This window comes from Chaetomium tenue (assembly GCF_020726465.1).
Source record: "Chaetomium tenue strain MPI-SDFR-AT-0079 chromosome Unknown F5144scaffold_4, whole genome shotgun sequence".
Taxonomy (NCBI): domain Eukaryota; kingdom Fungi; phylum Ascomycota; class Sordariomycetes; order Sordariales; family Chaetomiaceae; genus Chaetomium; species Chaetomium tenue.
The window spans coordinates 2962982-2982612 of record NW_027117332.1 but is presented as its reverse complement, the minus strand read 5'-3'; the positions used below and the strand labels follow the sequence as shown (position 1 = coordinate 2982612).

General features: G+C 55.5%; 8 protein-coding genes across 8 annotated transcripts; 3 read left to right on the top strand and 5 right to left on the bottom strand.

The window, feature by feature from the left end:
• Window positions 1–3: 3 nt before the first annotated feature.
• Window positions 4–2463, bottom strand: F5144DRAFT_630142 (uncharacterized protein; the record flags this gene model as incomplete). Its single annotated transcript, XM_066792409.1, has 7 exons — window positions 4–244; window positions 316–428; window positions 554–1222; window positions 1338–1450; window positions 1521–2064; window positions 2230–2269; window positions 2355–2463. The coding sequence occupies 7 exons, from the start codon at window positions 2461–2463 to the stop codon at window positions 147–149; spliced, it is 1686 nt and encodes a 561-aa protein (XP_066643390.1). The 3' UTR covers window positions 4–146.
• Window positions 2464–4002: 1539 nt separating this feature from the next.
• Window positions 4003–5185, top strand: F5144DRAFT_246362 (uncharacterized protein). Its single transcript, XM_066783402.1, has 3 exons — window positions 4003–4340; window positions 4417–4552; window positions 4648–5185. The coding sequence occupies exons 1-3, from the start codon at window positions 4227–4229 to the stop codon at window positions 4845–4847; spliced, it is 450 nt and encodes a 149-aa protein (XP_066643389.1). The 5' UTR covers window positions 4003–4226; the 3' UTR covers window positions 4848–5185.
• A 149-nt stretch (window positions 5186–5334) lies between these two features.
• On the top strand, window positions 5335–6352 carry F5144DRAFT_548241 (S-adenosyl-L-methionine-dependent methyltransferase; the record flags this gene model as incomplete). Its single annotated transcript, XM_066787519.1, has 3 exons — window positions 5335–5700; window positions 5757–5844; window positions 5889–6352. 3 exons carry the CDS (start codon window positions 5335–5337, stop codon window positions 6350–6352), a joined length of 918 nt encoding a protein of 305 aa, XP_066643388.1.
• A 1030-nt stretch (window positions 6353–7382) lies between these two features.
• On the top strand, window positions 7383–7904 carry F5144DRAFT_548240 (uncharacterized protein; the record flags this gene model as incomplete). The annotated part of the gene is made up of 1 exon (XM_066787518.1): window positions 7383–7904. The coding sequence occupies one exon, from the start codon at window positions 7383–7385 to the stop codon at window positions 7902–7904; it is 522 nt and encodes a 173-aa protein (XP_066643387.1).
• Window positions 7905–8189: 285 nt separating this feature from the next.
• Window positions 8190–9389, bottom strand: F5144DRAFT_593046 (uncharacterized protein; the record flags this gene model as incomplete). The annotated part of the gene is made up of 5 exons (XM_066790419.1): window positions 8190–8276; window positions 8318–8388; window positions 8682–8996; window positions 9237–9290; window positions 9350–9389. 5 exons carry the CDS (start codon window positions 9387–9389, stop codon window positions 8190–8192), a joined length of 567 nt encoding a protein of 188 aa, XP_066643386.1.
• A 2034-nt stretch (window positions 9390–11423) lies between these two features.
• F5144DRAFT_246348 (uncharacterized protein) lies at window positions 11424–13173 on the bottom strand. The gene is made up of 3 exons (XM_066783401.1): window positions 11717–13173; window positions 11520–11666; window positions 11424–11430 (listed from the first exon to the last, which is right to left on the bottom strand). Exons 1-2 carry the CDS (start codon window positions 12746–12748, stop codon window positions 11589–11591), a joined length of 1110 nt encoding a protein of 369 aa, XP_066643385.1. The 5' UTR covers window positions 12749–13173; the 3' UTR covers window positions 11424–11430; window positions 11520–11588.
• A 559-nt stretch (window positions 13174–13732) lies between these two features.
• F5144DRAFT_548238 (uncharacterized protein) lies at window positions 13733–16811 on the bottom strand (the record flags this gene model as incomplete). The annotated part of the gene is made up of 6 exons (XM_066787517.1): window positions 13733–14180; window positions 14239–14458; window positions 14540–15090; window positions 15467–15989; window positions 16049–16661; window positions 16722–16811. 6 exons carry the CDS (start codon window positions 16809–16811, stop codon window positions 13733–13735), a joined length of 2445 nt encoding a protein of 814 aa, XP_066643384.1.
• A 1677-nt stretch (window positions 16812–18488) lies between these two features.
• Window positions 18489–19453, bottom strand: F5144DRAFT_548237 (uncharacterized protein; the record flags this gene model as incomplete). The annotated part of the gene is made up of 4 exons (XM_066787516.1): window positions 18489–18601; window positions 18713–19075; window positions 19245–19265; window positions 19441–19453. 4 exons carry the CDS (start codon window positions 19451–19453, stop codon window positions 18489–18491), a joined length of 510 nt encoding a protein of 169 aa, XP_066643383.1.
• Between the last annotated feature and the right edge of the window lie 178 nt (window positions 19454–19631).

Here is a 19631-nt window from a genome sequence, read left to right as displayed (position 1 = left end):
AGACTTCAACGTACAAAAATAGAAAATGATTGCTATTTATAGGGATCTATGGAACATCGAGAAGTTGCTAGCGCATGATCGCCACCCCAGTTTCCTTGCTCGGCCGGTTGGGCAGTAGTTTAAGTTGACAACCAAATCAGAACCACTTACACCAGTCCTAGGACCCCTCCCGTGGTGTAATCATCCAGGGCCATCTTGCGGCCCGCGATGGCGTTGCGGAGATGAAGGAAGTTCCTGAGCACAGCTAGCACGCACCAAAGTCAGCCACCCATCTTGTATGCCCCAGTAAATAAACCAAACAAACGAGGAACATACCCTGGAAGACCTCCATCTGGTAGCAGCCGTAGCTGAAAGCGCAGCGTACAACCTCGGCAATGAAGTACGACCTCATACGCATATCCCTAGCGGCCGCAAAGCCGATGAGGTTTCTAACAACAGCTGTAAGTTAGCCTTACACCCGACTTTCCTTCCGAGCGCCGGGAAAAAAGAAAAAAAAAGGAAAGGAGAAACAAGATGAGAAAAGGGGGCAACCTACACCCAAACATAAACATACGGCAGCCCCGTCCACGCCTTCAGCCCCATAAACCGCACATTCTCATACATGACCAACACATCAAGCCCGTTCCGGGGATCATCCAACCCATCCAACCTGTCAGTCAGCGTGTTACGCATGATGCGCGCCGCCAGAACGCACGTCTCCAGCAGGCGCACCGGCACGCTGTTCGGCGGTAAAGCCGGAACCAAGTCCAGATTCGGAACACACAACCCCCAGCCGTCAGCACCGGCATCCAACCCGCCAACCAGCGGAGCCGTAACCGGGCCCGTAACCGGCACCCCACCATCCTCCCCACCACCCACGGCCGTACTCCCATCACTACTCCACCCCGAACCCCCACCCACATCATCATCCGAAGCAGGCGAACCCCACCGATCACAACCACCACCATTCACCCTCACACCACCCCCCAAATCCCCCAAAAACAACCCCCCAAACACCCCCCACGCCCCCCTTAACGCAGCAACCAGTTCCACACCAATAGCCGGGTCGACATACCGCGCCGCCAGGGCAATGTCCTCGCCGTCACAGAGCAGCAGCGGGCAGGAGCGCAGCTGGTCGCCGGCGGGGAAGGTCGGTGCGGTGGTGAGGTGGGTGGTGGGGGTGGGGGTGAGGGGGGTGTAGGTCAGGGGGGTGGAGAGGCAGATGCTTTGGAGGGTGTCGGCCCTGGTTGGGTTGGTTGGTTGTTAGTTTGTTGGTAAGTAAGAGAGGGTTTGGGGAGTGGTTTGGTGGGGTGGGTGGGGGGTTGAGGTGGTGGTGGTGATTGGGGAGGGGGGCTTACATTAGGACGATGTGCTGCATGACGTCGGGCATCATGTGGAGTCCGCCGCGGGACTTGATGAAGCCCTCTACGGCGGCCAGGTGGGTGATCGTGCGGGGGCTGAAGCGGACCATCTGTGAACGGGGGTCGTCAGTTTCACTCTCAAGTCTTGACCAACCAGCCCCTTTTCACGCAGGGACCTACCTCGAACATGCCCAGGATGACCACCGGGTACACCACCTCGTGCAACTGCTTCGCATCGGCATCGTCAACAAATTTCTGCAGCTCCCGCACGGCCTGGTATTCGTAGTACGGGTACGTGATGTCCTGATTCCCGCGGAAGGCATCCAGCACGCCCGCCGTCAGGAGCCAGCCGATGTAGATGCAGGCCGCTTTCGACAGATCCGGGCGGAAGTAGCTCGGCTGCTGGAACCCGACAAGCACAAAGGCCTCGTCGAGGTAGGACGAGTACGACCCGCACCGGCTGAGGTAGTCCTGAAAGGTGCGGGCGTCGACGCCCGTCATGTGGGTGGACTGCGGTGGCGCGCCGCGGAGGTCGTACGGATTCAGATTGGGCCGGCGCTGTCGGGCAACGGCCATCCATGTCTTGTCGCGCTTGCGGCTGGTGTTCGCTGCATGCCGGAAGTTGCTGGCTGGCTCGTGTGTGGCCAACAGCTGTTGGAGGTCGTCCTCGGATGGATCTAAGTGGCCGCCGTTGCCGCCGGTATCATTTCGGGCCGGAGCTAAGCTGCAGAACACGGAGGCGTCGGAATGGATTAGCGATCACCTTCCCAAAAAGGGCATTGCTGCACTCGACCCGAGCATGCGGAACCCATGGTGCAGTGCAAGCTCCAATAGAGGCGAGGAGAAACACGGTCTTGTGGAACCTGACGGGCATAACTAGCGGACTTACAGACAAGCTTCCGGTTTTGGGCCAAGGTTATCGTACGTGCCTGCAATACTACATTGTTAGCCGCCGCCTTTCGAGGACCATGCCACATTTCTTTATAAGGGACTCTCCCCCCGACTTGACCTGACATTTAGCTTCCTTGCGCCGGCCGCGGACCACGACCATGGCCCGAGACCTAACAACACGTTTTTGTTCATTGTCCAGCTTTGGTCCGCCGTAATTCACAAAGATACTCATGATGAAAGTCGGAAATTGCTCAAGAAAACAAACGGGTTGGTAAAGTTAAAAGGTGAGTTGAGAGATGGGCAGCAAGCCAACGTCACGTAGAGCCACGAACGTCGAAACAGGGTCGGGTTTGATGCCAAAATGCGACTCTCACTGGGAAACCTTGAGAAGTTGCTAATGGTGAGGTTAGCCGCGAGCGTAACACGAGAGACTATAGGGGAGAAGGGATCAATGGCCATGACGGTCCCCCCATCCCGTCTCTGTCGAGGCTCGGTTGGGCGTCAGACTCAGCTCCCGCTTCTTCTCACGCTAGCTGGGGCCCAGCCGAGTCTGTCACGATGTGATTGGAGTTGAGCGTTTGCCTTTTTGGGCATGGCGTCGAGGTTGACTCTTGTTTCCCTTGGCGCCGAGGCGCCTAGATTGGGTTTATTCCATAAGGTCCACTTGGAGACGGCAGGTTATCCCAAAGGAGATGGTTTGCTGGGGTAAGAATACTATCCTTGGAAGTTGTGGCAGCTAATCACTAAGACTTCAAGGTTCGCACAACTCCAAGGGGTGCAATATTGCTACGTGTCGATAAAGAAACACCGATAGCTATACCTTAAACAGCACGGAACCGAGTCGAGACCATCCATGTTAGCTTTCAAGGTAAGGTTGCGGAAGCGTTGCCATGGCTAACGGTGAGTGGACACTGATGAGACACAACCACTCCTCTCACGGCCCGTCCCTTAGTTGGCCCCAAACCCGAATTGTGAGCTGCTATTCGTTGGGTACTCCTGTGTTATCAATCCTCTTTCTTTTTCTTTTCTTTTTTTTGCTTCCTTACTTTTTCTCTTATTTTGTTTCCCCCCTGAGATTCCCAAGCACCGGGGTGAAGAAACGTTCCTTAATAGCCCCTAAAACAAATACAGTTCGTGTTTCTGATAGGATTTGGAACTCTGTATCCTATTTAGGTATTAATGGAAGCTGGATCCGAAGATGAACAGTACCTACGAGCTGGACAGGACCGTTCAGCGACGAGTGACATTCCGTGAGGGGCGAGCCAAACAACCTAAACCTTGGGTCTCGGTCTGAGATAATGTGCGTCGGCAGTCCCCAGTCAGACAGCTGTAGATGCAACAGCAGTCGCTGACCTCATTGCTCCGCAATCCAGCCACTTGTCTCCTTTGACCTCGTCGCTGGTTAGCGGGTGCTTGACCTAACACTCACAAATCAGATGTGATGTGTTTTCCATCAGATTTTCCCTTGGGTCCCAGCTATTGTGCTGATGGCCATAACATAACTGGAAGGGCTGTGAACTAATGATGCGAGCGAAGTCCGTTGTCAGTCGACGGCTAATCGCCTACCTTTAAACGGCGAGTCTGTCAGATTCTTTTCCTTTTCCTTTTCTCTTTGCTGTTGTTTCTTCGCTATTTGCAAGCACAGGCTTACATTTTAGCTGGGTACATAAGGTATTCTTGTGCAACGGCGACAACTCATTATCAATGTGTATGGCATGAGATTCGCCCAATGGCGGGCAATGAAACACATGGCCAACTGCCGTGAGGCCTACAAAGTTGTCGCCGCCAATAGAAACTGGTGCCTCATGGACCACGCCCAAGCATTGTTGCCTCGAGCCTTCCCAAGTTTTCCATCATCAAAACCTCCGTTCTTTCCTGATCTGACCAAGGCAGTCCATCTCCCGTAACGCCAACAGTTTACCGTAACCACAACCAAGCGCAACATCCGTTTTCAGTACACACTGCCTTAGAACTGGTGTTTTACAGACCAAGAGAATGGACAAGGCAAAGAAAGCCGCTCAGGCCGCATCGAAAGCCGTCAACAACCACCCGGCAACGGCCGCCGCCGTGAATGGAGCGATCAACACGGCCAAATCCGGCGCCCGAAATGTACGTACAGTTTGGTGTCTGGTTGAGAAACGCGCAATGCAACCAAATACTAACTATTACCATTAAAATAAAACAGATGGCGAAGTACGCCGCCGCGCATCCCTACGTAGCCGGCGCCGTCGTCGCCGGTACGACCATCGCCTGCGCTCCCGTTCTAGTGACGGCACCTTTCCTCGCCGTTTCTGGATTTGGTGCGGGTGGTGTCGGTGCCAGTGAGTATTATCCGTTTAGTTATTTATCATTCTTTCCGCTCGATTGGCCCCTCGCACTCGGCTACCAGAGCTAACAATCGACCCCCGGGAAACAGATACGGCCGCCGCCGCCGTTCATGGCGCGATTGGAAACGTGGCCGGCGGAAGTTTGTTCGCGACTCTGCAAAGCGCTGGCGCTGCTGGCGCGGGTGCTGCTGTGGTTAATGGGGCTGTCTCAGCGGGCGGCGCTGCTATGGCGGGTGTTGCCGTTGGTGGCCGGTTTTGTATGTCTCTTCTGAAGCGTGCGAAGTTGTGATGGGACGGAGAGCAAGCACTCGAACGGTGTGAGAATATCTGGCTAGGATTTAGAGTTGATGGCCATCATGATTGGTGCTGCCCTCGACTAAATGCGACAAGTCCGAGATGTAATAAAATCCGCCCTCTGGAGCCTGCGACTTGTAACTACCCCAGTTCTAAACCGCAGGGTTTTAAAAGGCTTGGCTCGAAGGACGAATCGGATACTTTGGAGAGTAAAGGAGCCTAATTCCTTTGCTGGGATCAGGTTGTCACATTATCATATGCCTTGATCGAACTCATAGGTAAGCTGACACGGAAACTTCTCGGGCACATATTGATGAGGGCCCAGGGCGACACAGCTTGATGTAGATGATCGATGTTGTCTCTTAAATGGCCATATGAGCGCTCCATGTAATTCAACTCTCGGTACCATCTTCCTACGCTTCTCAATCCTGCCAAAATCCCAGCTAGTACTCAGAATATCACCACTTTAAACTTAGCCCAACATGACTGCCGCCACTCGCGCAGCCGAACTTCACAAGTTCTTCAACAATTTCAAGATACTCGGGAGCAATGGTCTGGAGGAGATATTCTTCGAGAACGCCCGCCGCGTCAGCACACCTCTTGCCACGATGATGCTAAACCAGATGGGTTTGACTGAGGCCACCGAGACCCCCTTCAAAGTCTTCGAAAATGCTTGCGGCGTGGGCGTCGTCGGACCCGTCCTGCAACACATCACGAAGCCCGACGTGTTGAAGAACAGCAGTATTCTATGCGGCGATTTCTCGGAGCAGTTCATTGAACTGGCAAAGAAGACGACTGGGAAACTAGAGGGGTGGGAGAAAGCCGAGGCGAGACGGATTGATGCCCAGGTGCGCGGGTTCTGTTATTTTCACAATCTGCGACGCAGCGCGCTAACAAAGAACAGAAAACTGGTCTTGAAGACGGCGCCTTCACTCACGTCGCAACAAACATCGGACTCCACGTCGTCCCCGATTCTGAGGCTGCCCTAAACGGTAAGACACAAGCAAACAGGTTGAGTATGAACCAGGGCTGACAGGCGCAGAGACAATCCGTATCTTGCAACCGGGGGGCGTCCTCGGCTTCACTACTTGGCACCTGGAGGTCGGTTGGATGACTCTAATGAGGGAAGCCTTCAACACGTTTCCATTTGAAGCGCCGATGGTGATGCCGATGCAAGTTACCAGCTGGGGGAGATGGTCTGACGTGAACTGGATCCGCAAAACCCTTGAGGAGAAGGGCCTAGAGGACGTGAAGGTGAACGTGTCCGCATTCCTCAGTCACACTGAAGGCGTCGACGCTTTCATGACAAACTTCGACATGATGCTCGATGTCATCATGACGGCCAATTGGTCCGAGGAATTGAGGAAGGAGCACCCGAAGGAAGAGGTAAAGAAACTGATGAAGGAGTATCTCGAGAAGAGATTTGGGGACGACGGGTGGGATCTCAGCTGGGTTGCTGTTATCGCGACTGCCCGGGTGCCATCCGGTGCGCGGGGTTGAAGGGTTGGTTAGGGACTCATATTACGAGATGAGAAGTTGGGATGATTTTTATGAAAGGTAATTAGTTAGGCACCGCAGTTGCCGAAACTACTGAAAAGCAAAAAGTGCAACAAATTCCGAGCAGTGACATTCAAGAGATTCGGGCTGCAACCCCGCATTGGGCACACCACATTCTTTTCCCGCAGTTCCCCTCTTCATTCGTGCAGACCACGTGACGGGATTCGCATCTTCTTCAGCCCCTCGGGTAGGCGCGCTTGAGAGTTAGATTGTGATAGTTCCAAGCCATTTTTCATTTTGTCCCTATCTCTATTACTACCCTTGCCACACAATTCGTGCCATCAACCTTCATCGGGGCAGAAAACGCGTATCGACCGCACCAAAACTGCGAAACCGCCGACGATTTAGCAAGCAGTGCGCACAGCCACCAAACCAACCAACCAACCCAGACCAAGCAGTTCATTGTTCGATCGAGGGGTCGGTCGAAGTCTCCCCGAATCGAGGGCAGCACAGAGCGATGGCGGACCTAGGGCTCCCGCACAACCAGCTCACAGCCATACTAAATGCGCTCACTTCCATCGATCGCCGTCTCGGGCGCATTGAAGCAACCTTGCAAATACCCAACTTCAACAACGCGAACCCCGCTGTCGCGGTCCCTCTCGCGTCTCCTTCCCCCGCCAACCCCGCGACCACAGCTCAGGCGGGGCATATCGGACCCGCCCCACAACCACCGCCGCCACCAGCATTGGCCACTGGGCACGGGCACGGGCACGGGCACGGGCATGGGCATCGCCAACACCAGCATCAACACCAACAACATGGTCAACACCCTGCGGCCGCCGTAATAATCCTCAACAACCATGCCAACAACCCTGCCCCTAACAACTCCTCCAATCCCAACCTGCCCACCCCCCACCTATCCAACACCCTAACTACCACAAACACCACCAACACAAACACCAACCAAGCCAACCCCACCTTCACCCCCTTGGAACCACCCCCGCAAGGGTACACCATCTCGTCGCGCCGCGCCATGCAGGACGAGCTGGACCAATGGACGCTGCCGCGCGGGTATAGCATGCGGATCGCCGGCGCGAAGGTGACGGGAAAGCGCAAGGTGCGGTGGGTGTGTTTCCGGGGCGGCGAGGCGCGGCACCACCGGGCGCCCGTGGACGAGGCGGTGGTGCGGCAGGCCAAGGCAGAGGGGCGGCGCAAGCCGACGACGGACCGCGCCAGTAAGAAGTGCGGCTGCCTCTTTAAGTTCGAGGTCATTGAGACGGTTAAGGACAGCGACGTCTGGGTGCTGCACTACCCTAATGAGGAGCACAAGGTGCATAACCATGGGCCGTCGGATACCACGAGTGACCCCCGCGCCCGGAAGCTGCCGGGGTACATGTCGGCGGAGGTGGATCGGTGGCTGCGGGACGGGTGGTTGGTGAGTAAGATCCAGGAGGAGCTGCGCGGGAGGGGGTTTACGAATGTGTTGAATACCGATCTGTACAACCGGAAGCGGTTGTTGAAAAAAGAGGGCGGCCCGGGAGAGGAGGGGGGTTGAGAGATGGTATCACCGGCTGCATTTGAAACTGCAGGACGCGATGATGGAACGAAATTCATTAACAATCAACCGAGCGACGGGGTGATACCCGCCTGCCTAGCGACTTTGAATACACTCTAAGAAATAAAGCCTATGACAATACAAGGTGCAATTGCTGTCCCGCAATTGCGACGTCGTTTTTGCGACAAAAGCCAGCCCCGACCCAGTGCATATTTCTCTTGCAATGCCACCATGCTTCCATCTGATAATTCCCGAATCACTCTCACAGAAAACACCGACCCGCCTTTACACACACGACAAAAGAAAACCACATTTTAAATGTTGCCCGTCAACGTCCATATTCACCTCCAAGCCCCAACTCGCTTCGATCTCCTCTCCATAGTTTCTATGTCAAGATCATTGAGAGCACCCACACGTCTCTTCGACCCAGCAAGTTTCCGGTCTCCATACTGGGCTCTGCTACGCAAAACCTGTGCCCGCCGAGCTACACAATGATTCAACTAGTCAGTAACGACCTTTCGCATGAGAACCAAGTCAATACCTACCAGACACCCTATCCGCTTTGCTTTCCTCCGGGCGAAGCTCGCCGATGATAAAGCTTCCATGTCTCCGCAGCTCGTTCGCAAGCGCGGGATCAAGGACCTCCTTGCCCAAACAGAGCCGGAGCTCCTTCTCTAGCTCACTACCCCCAAACATCACCATGGCTGCAGTGAAGTGAGATGTCAGCATACGGCTCACGAAAAGTGCGGCAGCACCACCCAAACCAAACAAACGTACAAGTGACATCATAAACCATCTGCTTCTTCGAGCCCTCCTTCTCCGCCACCGCCACCCAAACCCGCCAGTTCGTGTCCCTGACGCTAGGACTATTTTGGCGCTCCGTCTTGCTGGGGATGTGGTTGCGCCGGCTGAATTCCGTAGTTGTGATGAGCCGTCGGGTGCCGCTCACCAGATTTGCGCAGACGAGGTCATCCCGCTTGAGGAGCTCAAGAAGGGCAGCCGGCGGGTCTTCTGTCTTGAGGAGATGCGTGGCGTCGGTGCCCATGTATGGCGTGAGCTTGTGGAAGAGACCTTCGTTATCTATCTCCAAGCCTAATTCCGCGTCAGGAAGGAATGGGATTTGAGGCCGGGGCGGCGGGGTGGGAAGGTTGAAAGATGTGGATGACTGACTTGAGAAGTCGTATACGCGACCCAGAAGCACTACTTCTTCGTCTTCTAGGTGGCTGATATCAGTGATCTCGTCGATCATGCGCCCAACAATTAGGTCAGCGTGCTTCCTCAACGTCTGAACCCAGTCAGGGTGGGCGTCGATAAACTCGGCGGTGGCGTCACGCCCTGCGTATGCATGAAGGATTTGTGCGCCACCGGGATGGGAGTGGAGGTAGCCTGTAAAGGTCAGTTAATCCGCATCCCCTTGGAGTAATAGAGGGTTGCTCCAAACTCACGTCCAAGGTCAAACACGTCGCCGTCAATTGCACAGTACATCCCAACCTGGGGATATATGTGTCTGCCAAGTTCACTCAACGTGAATGTTCGGCGGCGGGATGGGGGAGTGGCTGGCATTTGCCTAAGGAACCCGCATTTGTACGGCCCCAACCGCGTGAAGAGGTTGTTCGTATCCAGGCCCGCCAGTGCATCCCCCGCGGCGTTCTTCCCAGACGCTACAACGATGAGTGCCTCCTTTTCAGCCTCAGAGCTGAAGGGAAAATCTAGACGATAGCTAGACGCCGGGTTCGGGAGATCTGAAGAGGGGAAACGAACTGGTAATATCATAAACCAAATTTCCAAGAATACACCACTGATCACGGCCATTCCGTCCATCGTGTTCAGCAACCACTTCGGGATGCTTCCAGGTCAAAAGCCTTCCGAGCGGCTTACCGCCGTTGGCAACAAGAGCTGCGGCTAACTTTTGAGAAATGACCACACGCCCTAGCTCTGTCGATTCGAAGGTTGATTCATGATCAAGGTCGGGGTTCCCCTCCAAAAACGCTAGATTGAGTGATCCCCGGAATTAGTTCAGAACTTGTCCTGAGGGATAAAAGGTTCGAACTCACCCCTGACATCAAAGACATCATAACCTCCCTGGCCATCCGGCAGCAGAGCCCAGTTCGGCCCCTACGGGTCATCCGAAACCATTTCACCCACCTCCGACACGGTGAAATATTTCATCGGCGGTCGACCACCAGCGTTTTTTGAGCCACGACGATCACCGCCCGCAACCTGGCCTCGACCGCTTTCTGACGCCCCTTGAACCGGCGGAAACCCAGTCCACGGCACATACAACCCCAGCGCATACTGACGAACTGGCGCATCACTATACTCAGGAAACTCAAAATCCCAATCCAGCCACTCATCATCCGCCTTCTCAAACCCCGCCTGCCGAAACAGCACCGCCAACTGTCTCTCCACCTCCACCGCCAGCGGCAACGGCAGCGCCTCGACCCTCTCCCACCGCTGTTTGACCTCCAGCGCCCTCTCCAACAACCACATCCGATTCCCCACCCTTCTCCTTCCCACCACCATCCCTCATCACCCTCCCCCCCAACCCCTCCCACACCCTCATCCGCTCCCCAAACCGCCACCCCCCACCACCACTCATACCACCACCACCATCGTCAGCAGCAGCCACCGTCTCCCAACTCGGCACCCACACGCCCCCAACCTCGCGCGACCCGTCCCCATCCACAACACCACCATCCCCCATCGGCAGCACCGCCCGTACCATCAACCCCAACACAGTAAACACCCAACCACCCCGGCGCCGGTAGGCCGTGGAGGTCCCACCCTCCCAGCCCACATAATACTCCTCAAACATCCCCCCCGCCACAGCCACAGCACGCGCCTCCTCCTCCGCCCGACGGACCGCACCAGAAGCAACTGAGTCAACAGAACGCAGACTCTGCAGGGCAGCAGCGGCAGTGAAGCGGGCGAGGGCGGCGCGCGCGGCGATGTTGGAGTAAGGGGACTGTGTCCAGCGGTGGTGGGCGGGGCGGTACCAGGGGCGGAGGCGGGATAAGGCGAGGCGGCGGGCGCGGAGGGAGGAGAATGATGGGCGGGGGGCGTGGAAGGCGGCGGTGCCGTATTTCTGGACGAGGCCGCTGTAGAATGACTCGAGGAGGGTGGCGGAGGACCAGGCGGTGGGGAGGGGAGAGCAGGTGTTTCTTTGGTCGGCGTGGGGGACGGGGCGGTTGGAGAGGGAGGCGATTGGGTTTGCACCTGGGGCGGAGGGGAAGTCAACCATGCTCATGCCGTGTTTGTAACCGGTTGTGTTGGTCGTGTCGATGATGGGGGCTTCGCGGAAATCAGCCCCGAAGAAGCTCTTAATCCCAGAGCTACCAAGTTCACGGTCCCTATGAAGCCGTCAGTTCACTCTAGCCCGTGTCCTCCACACACCTAGTACTTGACGCATCAACGGCAGAAGACATAGCATAATACTGTCTCCAGCGATAGTAACCGACACTCAAGCTGATGTGACTGGCTGACGTGAGAAGGACTTTGAAGGAACATACCACTCTTGGCCGTAGCACTGATGATAGATACCTGTTAGTGCGGGCTCAAGTATACAACCCGACGGGATCGTGGAAGGGAAAATGAAATGTTACGCTGAGGACGTACGGGTTCGCTGGGCGGGTCAATCATATCAATGTGCCGCGAGTAATTAATTGCATGCTATTGTTATGCATGTTAGTGGTTGATATATGAACTCTCTCTATCTCCTTCACGACACAGAAGCAGAGCACTTGCCATTAGCTGATGTAGCATCTGCAACAACCATTAGCAACCGTCGATCAGGGGATGAGAGAATGCCATACCGTGAGTGCCATTGACCATCGAGCGTGACATCTTTCTGACAAGGTCGATTCCGGGTTCAACAAAACCCGAAGAGGTTTCACGTGGATGTACACCGAAAGGAATGCAAGTTGCCTCTCTGCAGGCGGCGTATCTTTGGTGGGCTCGTTCCCACCATTCCAGTGCCTGACTGTGCGCCCATAAAAGTCGGCATGATCCGCCGCGTCGCATGGATGGAAGCCGTCGTCAAAAAACGTCCACACAAGCCTCGGTGCCAGAAGCTCCGCAATAACCTTCAAAGTCTTCTCGCTGTCGTATACCTTGCTCTCGTCCGGTATTCTCCAGGGCTTCTTGTTCGGCCCAAGATGGCGGGGACCATCCAGCTCGGCCGCCGTCGGCTCCGCCTCCATCCATTCAACCCGCTGTTCGTGAACCAGCTGACTCAACCAAGGGCTGTGACCCATGTAACGGAGCCAGCGGTTTGCAAGTTCCAGAGACACCCGTAACTCGCTCCATATCTTGGGGACATCAACGCTCCACACATCTGACCCGTTAATCCCAGGCAGCGGATGGCGGAGGACGGACCCGTCGACGATGGGCAAACGGAAATCATACCACTTGCTTTTGGCAAAGACCGAATGCCAACTGCTCTCGTCGACCTCAACGCCGTATCCGCGCTCTAAGATCTGCGGCGTGACCGGGTCCATCTCTCGATGACCTTCCCCCCAGCCATTGACCAGGTGCTCGCCGAGCACACCCATCTCCCAGGTCGTCAGCCTCGCGTTGAGGTCTATCTGGGACTTCTCGGACGTGAATAGCATGTCGAGCTCGTCGCCGGTGGGCATGGAGTACGGAGGCATGTGGTCAAACGTTGTGCTGTCCTCGCTGTAGTAGGTTGGGTGTAGGCGGGGGAGGAGAGGCGCAAGCCCAGAATCAATGACTGGTTCGTGAGGCTGGTTGAAGACCATTCTGGGCTCGCCCCCATACTTGCTAAACCATGGTGATTTCTGCGGCTCCTCCCGGCCAGAAGAATATCGAGGCACTGAGTTGCCCATGGTGCTCCCGACGAACTTGGCTTACGGTCGAGGCGGGGTTCAGTGATGTGACGGAGAATTTGAAGCTGCCACTTGGGGGCTACTCTCTAAAAACATGGGGCGGCTATAAAGATAAAAATTCGCAAGAATGTTGCAAACAAGCCGAGTTTCTCGAGACTTCCTTTGTTGCCGACCGGAAAAGGATGCGCGGAACCCTCATCCGGAGCAGCGTATGAACTGCCAAAAACGAGATGAAAGCCGTGCTGCTTTCTAAACACGTAATCAGTAGTAGACACATCAACGGGGACATGGAAGAGCACGCGTCTCCAACTGTATTAATGTCCGGCCGGACTGTCCGACGTACGCCAACTTAGGACATGTAACTCACATACCCGCTCATTCCACCTCATCCTTTCTCACTCCCCCCCTTTCAAACAAACTCAGATCCGGGGTATCCCTTGCTCGGCGCTATATTCTCCCAATCTCTCTCGCTAATTCGAGACATCTTCTCCTGATCCCTCTCATCCATTCGACGACATTCTCCCCCCGGTCCATCTCATTCATCCAACACCATCTCTTCCCAAGCTCTTTCATTTATTCGACCCCATCTCCCCCGGATCCCCCTCATCCATTCGACGACATTCTCACCCAGTCCATCACATTTATTCAACACCATCTCTTCCCAAGCTCTTTCATTTATTCGACCCCATCTCCCCCGGATCCCTCTCATCCATTCGACGACATTCTCTCCCAATCCCTCGCCTTCATTCAACGCCATCTCCTCTCAATCCCTCTCATTCATTCAACAACCTTGTTTCCCAATCCACTTCATTCATCCAACATCATCTCCTCCCAACCTGTTTCATTCATTCGAGTCGGAGTGATTCGACAACATCATCTCCTGATCTCTCTCATCCATTCGAAGACATTCTCTCCCGACCTATTCCCTTCATTCAACGCCATCTTCTAGAATCTCTCCCCACATACTCAAGCCCAGGCAGGCTATTACGGGGCCTTTTGAGCGAACCAAAAATAATAGTGAAAGTATCGGTGCACGCTCGTATCGGCTAAGCCCTGCCTTGCATGGGCGATCGTCACCTGGCTCTCCACCTGCGACATGCCCAAGGCGGTGAAAGGGCGGCCGGGAAGGATAGGCATAATGTCTTGTACTGCCATTTTCTGGTACATGCCGATGACGCGCAGGATCTTGTCCCGCGGCCAGGGCCCGATGGGCACTTTTTTGACGACGCATTGGATGTTCTCAAAACCGGCGTCGCGCAACATGGGCTCCAGGCGTTTTGGTAGCGTCACGTCCATGCCGAATTTGGAAAAGGCGCGGTGGCTGAGCTCGTACATGTACTTGACTGGGTCGTTGTCTGGCATACTGCCGTCGTCGCAGAGAATTTCGGCGCAGAGTTCTTGGAGCTCGATCCAGCCGCCAGGTTTCAGGCTCCTGATTATGAGGTGTTATGAGCAGTCCAATAAATATCATCAACGAATGTCTCACTTACTCATAGGCCCGGCTTAACACGCCCGCCACATCTTTGAGCACGACGGTCATGAACCTGAGATGGACGAAGTCGGCATCGCGGTCGAGCCATTCGCCTTGTTCGCAGTCGTCCACTAGGAAGTCGACGTTGGGCGGCACCCACGCTGGCTGCGTCGGGGATAGGTCAATGCCGCGGACGCGCGCGTTGGGCAACCGATCGCCGACTTCAATCGCCCATACCCCTGTTATATCGCAGGACTGTTAGCCAAAAAGCCTGCCGTCTTATGATGAGATCAGTTTTTGGATTGAGTCGTTCCACTTACCAGTCCCGGTTCCAATGTCGAGGATAGATTGCACTTTATCGCCAATCGGCGCGTAGAAAAGCTCGCCGTCACACAGCTCCATAAGCATGGCATGCTTCATGTCCTCTCGATTGAGCTCCTCATCATCGTTGGGAATGGGATATCGCCCATTCTTGAAGTGTTGGTAACGACGGCCATTCTCGTAGGTGTGGGCGTAGACGGAGGACGTGACACTGGTTGAGCCAGTAGAAGCGGTCTCGTAGCCATCGGTCAAGGCGAACTCGTCTTCATCGTGGACTTCATCGGGCTCGGCAGCAGGAATAATGCTGGGATGTTGCTCCTCCTCCTGTTGCTGGTGCTGTTGACGATCGTTTTGCTCATGGGGGACAGCATGTGGGCTGGCGGCGGGACTTCGTGTGGGGCTTCCTTGCATCGTGGATTGGTTCAGAGCGGGGCCGGGATCACGGTGTGGGACGGTTGCGGGGAATTTGTCAACGGCGGTTGTGTTGGCCGCGGCTGTGGCGGCGTTGTCGGCCTGTGTTGCCTTGTCGGGATTCGGCAGCGAATAGTCGCTGTCGGGCATTAGGGACAGTGTCGTAGAGGGATCGTTACGGTCAACGAAGCGAGATCGGTGTGACGAGTGTGTTGCGCGGGCTTGTTTGTATGATGGTGTTTTGGGGCAACGAGTGGAAGGGGTTCCACAGGGTAGGGTTCCAGGAGTTCGGTTCAGTCCGTCCCATCCAGTGGGTTGAGCGACGCCACGTGGAATCAAGACGATCCCCACCCCACTCCCCCCTGAAACTGACCACGACCGCTCCACACGCCAAAACAAGGGATTAACAGGCGTATGTACGAAAAATCACCCGTTCTTGTGTGCTGCCAATTGTGCTGCTGGGTTGTCGCGCGGTATGGATTGCTCAATTTGAGAATAATAAAGTTTAAACAGACCTGCCGTGCCCTTGTCTGGCCATCAGCATCTGGCTGACAGTCTTTGGGTCCATCGAGAGTTCGGCCTCCTGGACCGACTGTTGCACCGCCTTAGCGCCTCTCCCAATCATATCGGCATCGTAAGCCGAAATTGCCGACCCTAGGGCCTCCGCACCCTCGCGTACTTGGACGAGCGCATCGAGATAGTGGCTCGCGTCAAGGATTGCGTGCTGGAAGCCCTGCCCGCGGTAAATCAGCATCGGGTGCGCTGCATCGCCGGCCAGAGTGATGCGCCCCCCACGATTGTCAAACGGCTGCGACACCCAATATTTCATCTCGTCGATGTAGCATTCGCTGCCGTCCGGCGTCCAGTCGATGAAGGATTGGAACGGTTCGGCCTGGCCCTTTGTGGTCGCTTTAAGGTAGTCCAGTGCCTGTTGACCTGCAGTCGCCCCCTCGGGAACGGGTGTAACGCTCTTCCGCCAGATCTTGACCCACATCGTTGTCCACCGGCTGAGGTCGTTCGAGGCTTCCGCGTACATGACTAAGGAGAAGAGGTCAGCTGTGCACCGCTCTTGGGGTGCTCTGAGGAGAGATACTTACCACCGCAGCCCCCAACCGAGCTTTTAGACATGGTGATCGCCGCGACCGGATGTGTCTTCAACACTGCTTGAACCTTGGCTGCATCGCCGTACTGCACAATGGCTGTGGCAAACATGAAACCCGACAGCTGCACACGCGCAGCTTCGTCCTTATCAAACAGTAGCTGGCGCAACTTAGACGATGAGCCGTCGGCGCCGAGAACATAGTTTGCGTCATATGTCGTGCCATCCTCGAATTGCAGCTGCACCGGACCGGCCTCCGATTCCTCCCCATGGCTAAACCCAGCCAGCCGCTTGCCCCACCGGATGATCCCCGCCTCGTCCAGTTCGTGAGCCAGCAGACCACGAAGCCTTTGCCTAGACACTCGCCGTGCCCCCGGGACCTTGTTCTTGAAGAGCAGTTCGCCCGTTTCACCGTTGAACACCGGCAAGCTCTCAGATTCCTCGTCAAATTTTAGGTACGGGTTACACAGCGCTTCCGGCAGCTTCTCGATGAGGTGCTCCGGGAGCAGTTTCTTGAAGAGGGGCATGGCCCAATGGATGAGGATTGTCCAGTCGCGGGGTCGGTCAGCGATGTGGTGGGCCCTCTCAAACACGGCAACGTCGAAGCCATTCTGGTTCCATTGTCAGACAACGCAAAATTGACCGGGTATAAATTAGTTAGAGGAACCCACCTTTCTTAGCCCATGCGCTGCAAGCAAACCCGTCAGGCCGGCGCCGATTATGGCCACATTTGCGACACTGCTTCCGTTTGAAGCTGACATGGTTGAGTATTCTCCCGGGTGGACGGTGATGGGTGATGGATGCGGTGGAACGATAGAAGGGCGGGACCACCGCATCGCACACGGTTCCCCTCTCCTCGCCGCAGCAGGGGTCAGCGGGGCCGGGATTTCCATGGTTGTCAGACATTCGCGTCTTGGCTCAAACCTGGAATCGGTTAGTTAGCTGCCGAGGGAAGGGCAGAGATGGTTTGGCGCACATCAACCTACGTTCACTTTGTTTTTCAGCGTTAATGCTGGAAGGGACATCGTCCGACCACGCATTGGGACCGCACAGGTCTTCATGTTTCCGAGCGAGCGGCTCGGCGGAAAGATCGTCAAAAGCTCAGTTGGGATCCGAGGTTTCCGCCATTGTCCTTGGGTTTGGATTTTGAACATGCCGCTACCACTTCGGCCCAAACAGTCATATTACCAATGGGGCGGCTTCATAAGACGTGGATTTGCGCAGCTGTCTCTGGTGTTCGGTCGGGCCAGGTTTCGAGAATAAGAGTCGTTTTCGCAAATAGATGACAACTTGTCTGGCCGGCCGGGATTTTCTGACATGATCTTGCCGAGGGTGGCAGTTTTGGCAGTTCATGGAGGTTTTCGTTTTGAATGATGACCTCTGAACTGCTTTTGGGTTGCCGAGATATCGAGGGTCCAATGTTGGGTTGACGGTTGAATGATTAGGCTCACCAACAGGGAATTTGGTTTGGACCTGATCTCGAAAGTGGCGATTTGACACGGGGTGGCGGTTCGTGAAGCCTTTCGGCCTTGGATAATTTTGGGAACCGCCTCTTGTTTCTTTCCCGAAATGTCGAAAGTCCGCTCGTCTGAGCAATTGGGAATGGATTTCTTGTGGACTCGATTTCGACAGAAGTGGTTGGTACGGGATGATGGGGCTGCAGTCTCGGGTCGTGGGCTTTCGAATGGCGCGTGTTTTATCTGAGGTGGCGTTTGAAATTTCTTCAGCTGCAACCAGTCTTGAATATGTAGCACTGGATCGGTCGGCGTCGTTTCGGTTGACTCCGTCCGAACAATGGCGAGACGGTTGGAGTATGAGCAGACGTCGCTCGGCTTGAGTTCGTGAATTGGCTTCCACTTTCCAGGGACAGGATAGTCCGAATATTTTGCTTAGTTCCATCAATCGACACCTCGGAAGTTGTTTGAGGCTATGCTGGAAAAGTGTCCTGGTCACCCAACGCGGTAGCCCCTCTCCATGGGGGCACAGATGGTCGTATCGGAAAAGGTGGCAAAGGAGTCGTCCTCAAGTCAGACTCTAGACTTGCTGCCAGTCGTGATACCGGTACCAAACTGTCTTCCGGAGAGGGGTGGTCATATCGGCAGACCAACTTGTTCTCCGCCTGGAAAAGGCCCACTGCAATTTCACACTATTTGCGATAGCCAGGTCCTCGCCTAAGCGATCCAGATCAGCAGTGGCCAGTGTCGTGATTCGTCGGATACTTAGATCGGGTCGTGGGCCCGTCGTTTGGTATTCCTGGCACGAAGCATCGACACCTCAGGTGGGATGAGGCGGGGATAGGTTTCTGGTTGTGTCGGACTAGAGGGCAGTCACCACCCGTGTGTGGTAACCCCTACCCAAACCAAGGCCTTACTCCCGTGTCAGGGAGGCAAGGAGACAGTTGAACGACATGTCCAGGTTGGAGTCGAAAAGCTGGCGGCTTAGGCGGCCCTTGCTGGCGCTCCTGCCTCCTTCTCTCGTGCCTCACGGCTTTGCGTGACTTGGGCCCGGGAGATGTCTGCGGTGACGACATCGCTGGTGCCACCTCCATCGTCTCGGGCACGTTTTCCACATCGTCCAACACCCAGCAGAGGTTGGGTTTGAAGTACCTAGGTAACCAAAACGCTCGTGATGACCTTTCGGCCAAACCTGGATGGGTACGTACCGAGCATCCGGGCGATCCCTTTGCCGTTGTGGGTCCCTAGGAGGGAAAAGAAGTCCGCATTGCCGAGTCGGAGGGTGAGGACTTCGTCCGGCTGGGGGTCGCGCTCGGCGGCGAGCTTGTCGACTACTGCCGTTGTCATGGGGTTGATGATGTTCAACCGACATACAGTCAAGGGACGACATGTCGCGGAAGGTGCCGCCCGCGATGCGGCCTCGAGGGCGTCGAGGGCGGGAGCGCAGCTCACCGCCACGAGGTTGCTCCAGTGGCCGTGGTCCGACGACAGAGTGTCGCGGTCCACGAGATTGATCATACACAAAATCGCCCTGCCCTCCTTGTGCACCAGGTTGAGGTACACGGGCGTGGCTGCGGGAACCCGGGGGGCACTACCTTCTCAACCCGGTACGACTCCCTGGGCATGCCCGCCATCTCCATCATTCGTCTTTGTTCTAGCTTTAACCCCTGAAAGTTCATGTCCTCCACAACCGTTCGGTAACCTCCAGTCGGTCGACTGATGTCGGGGAGGGGAACGTACACTTGGCTCTCGAGCCCGAGACTATGGTGTTGTACAAATCTCTCCCTTTCGACTCGAGCTCCTCGAAGTTTGGGGTGGACAGGTGGGAAATTCGAATGTCGGTTTTGAGGTGTTAGCACAATCTGCTGAAGCAGGAAATGAACAAGTCAGGATCGAATGCCCAAGTTGAAATAGATTTCGCCATGGGTGGCCGTACCTTCATTCCTCATAGCTAGCAGCAGGCACCCTTGGCGGCTGGAACGCGCACTTGCGGGAACGAGCACGAGCAGGAAGGACCGATAATGGCAGCAGACACTCTTGGGTGTTGGAAGGGGCACGGGCAGGAAAGCCCGATAATGGCAGGATAATGGCACTCGACACTTTCAAGTATTGGAAGGAGCACTAGCA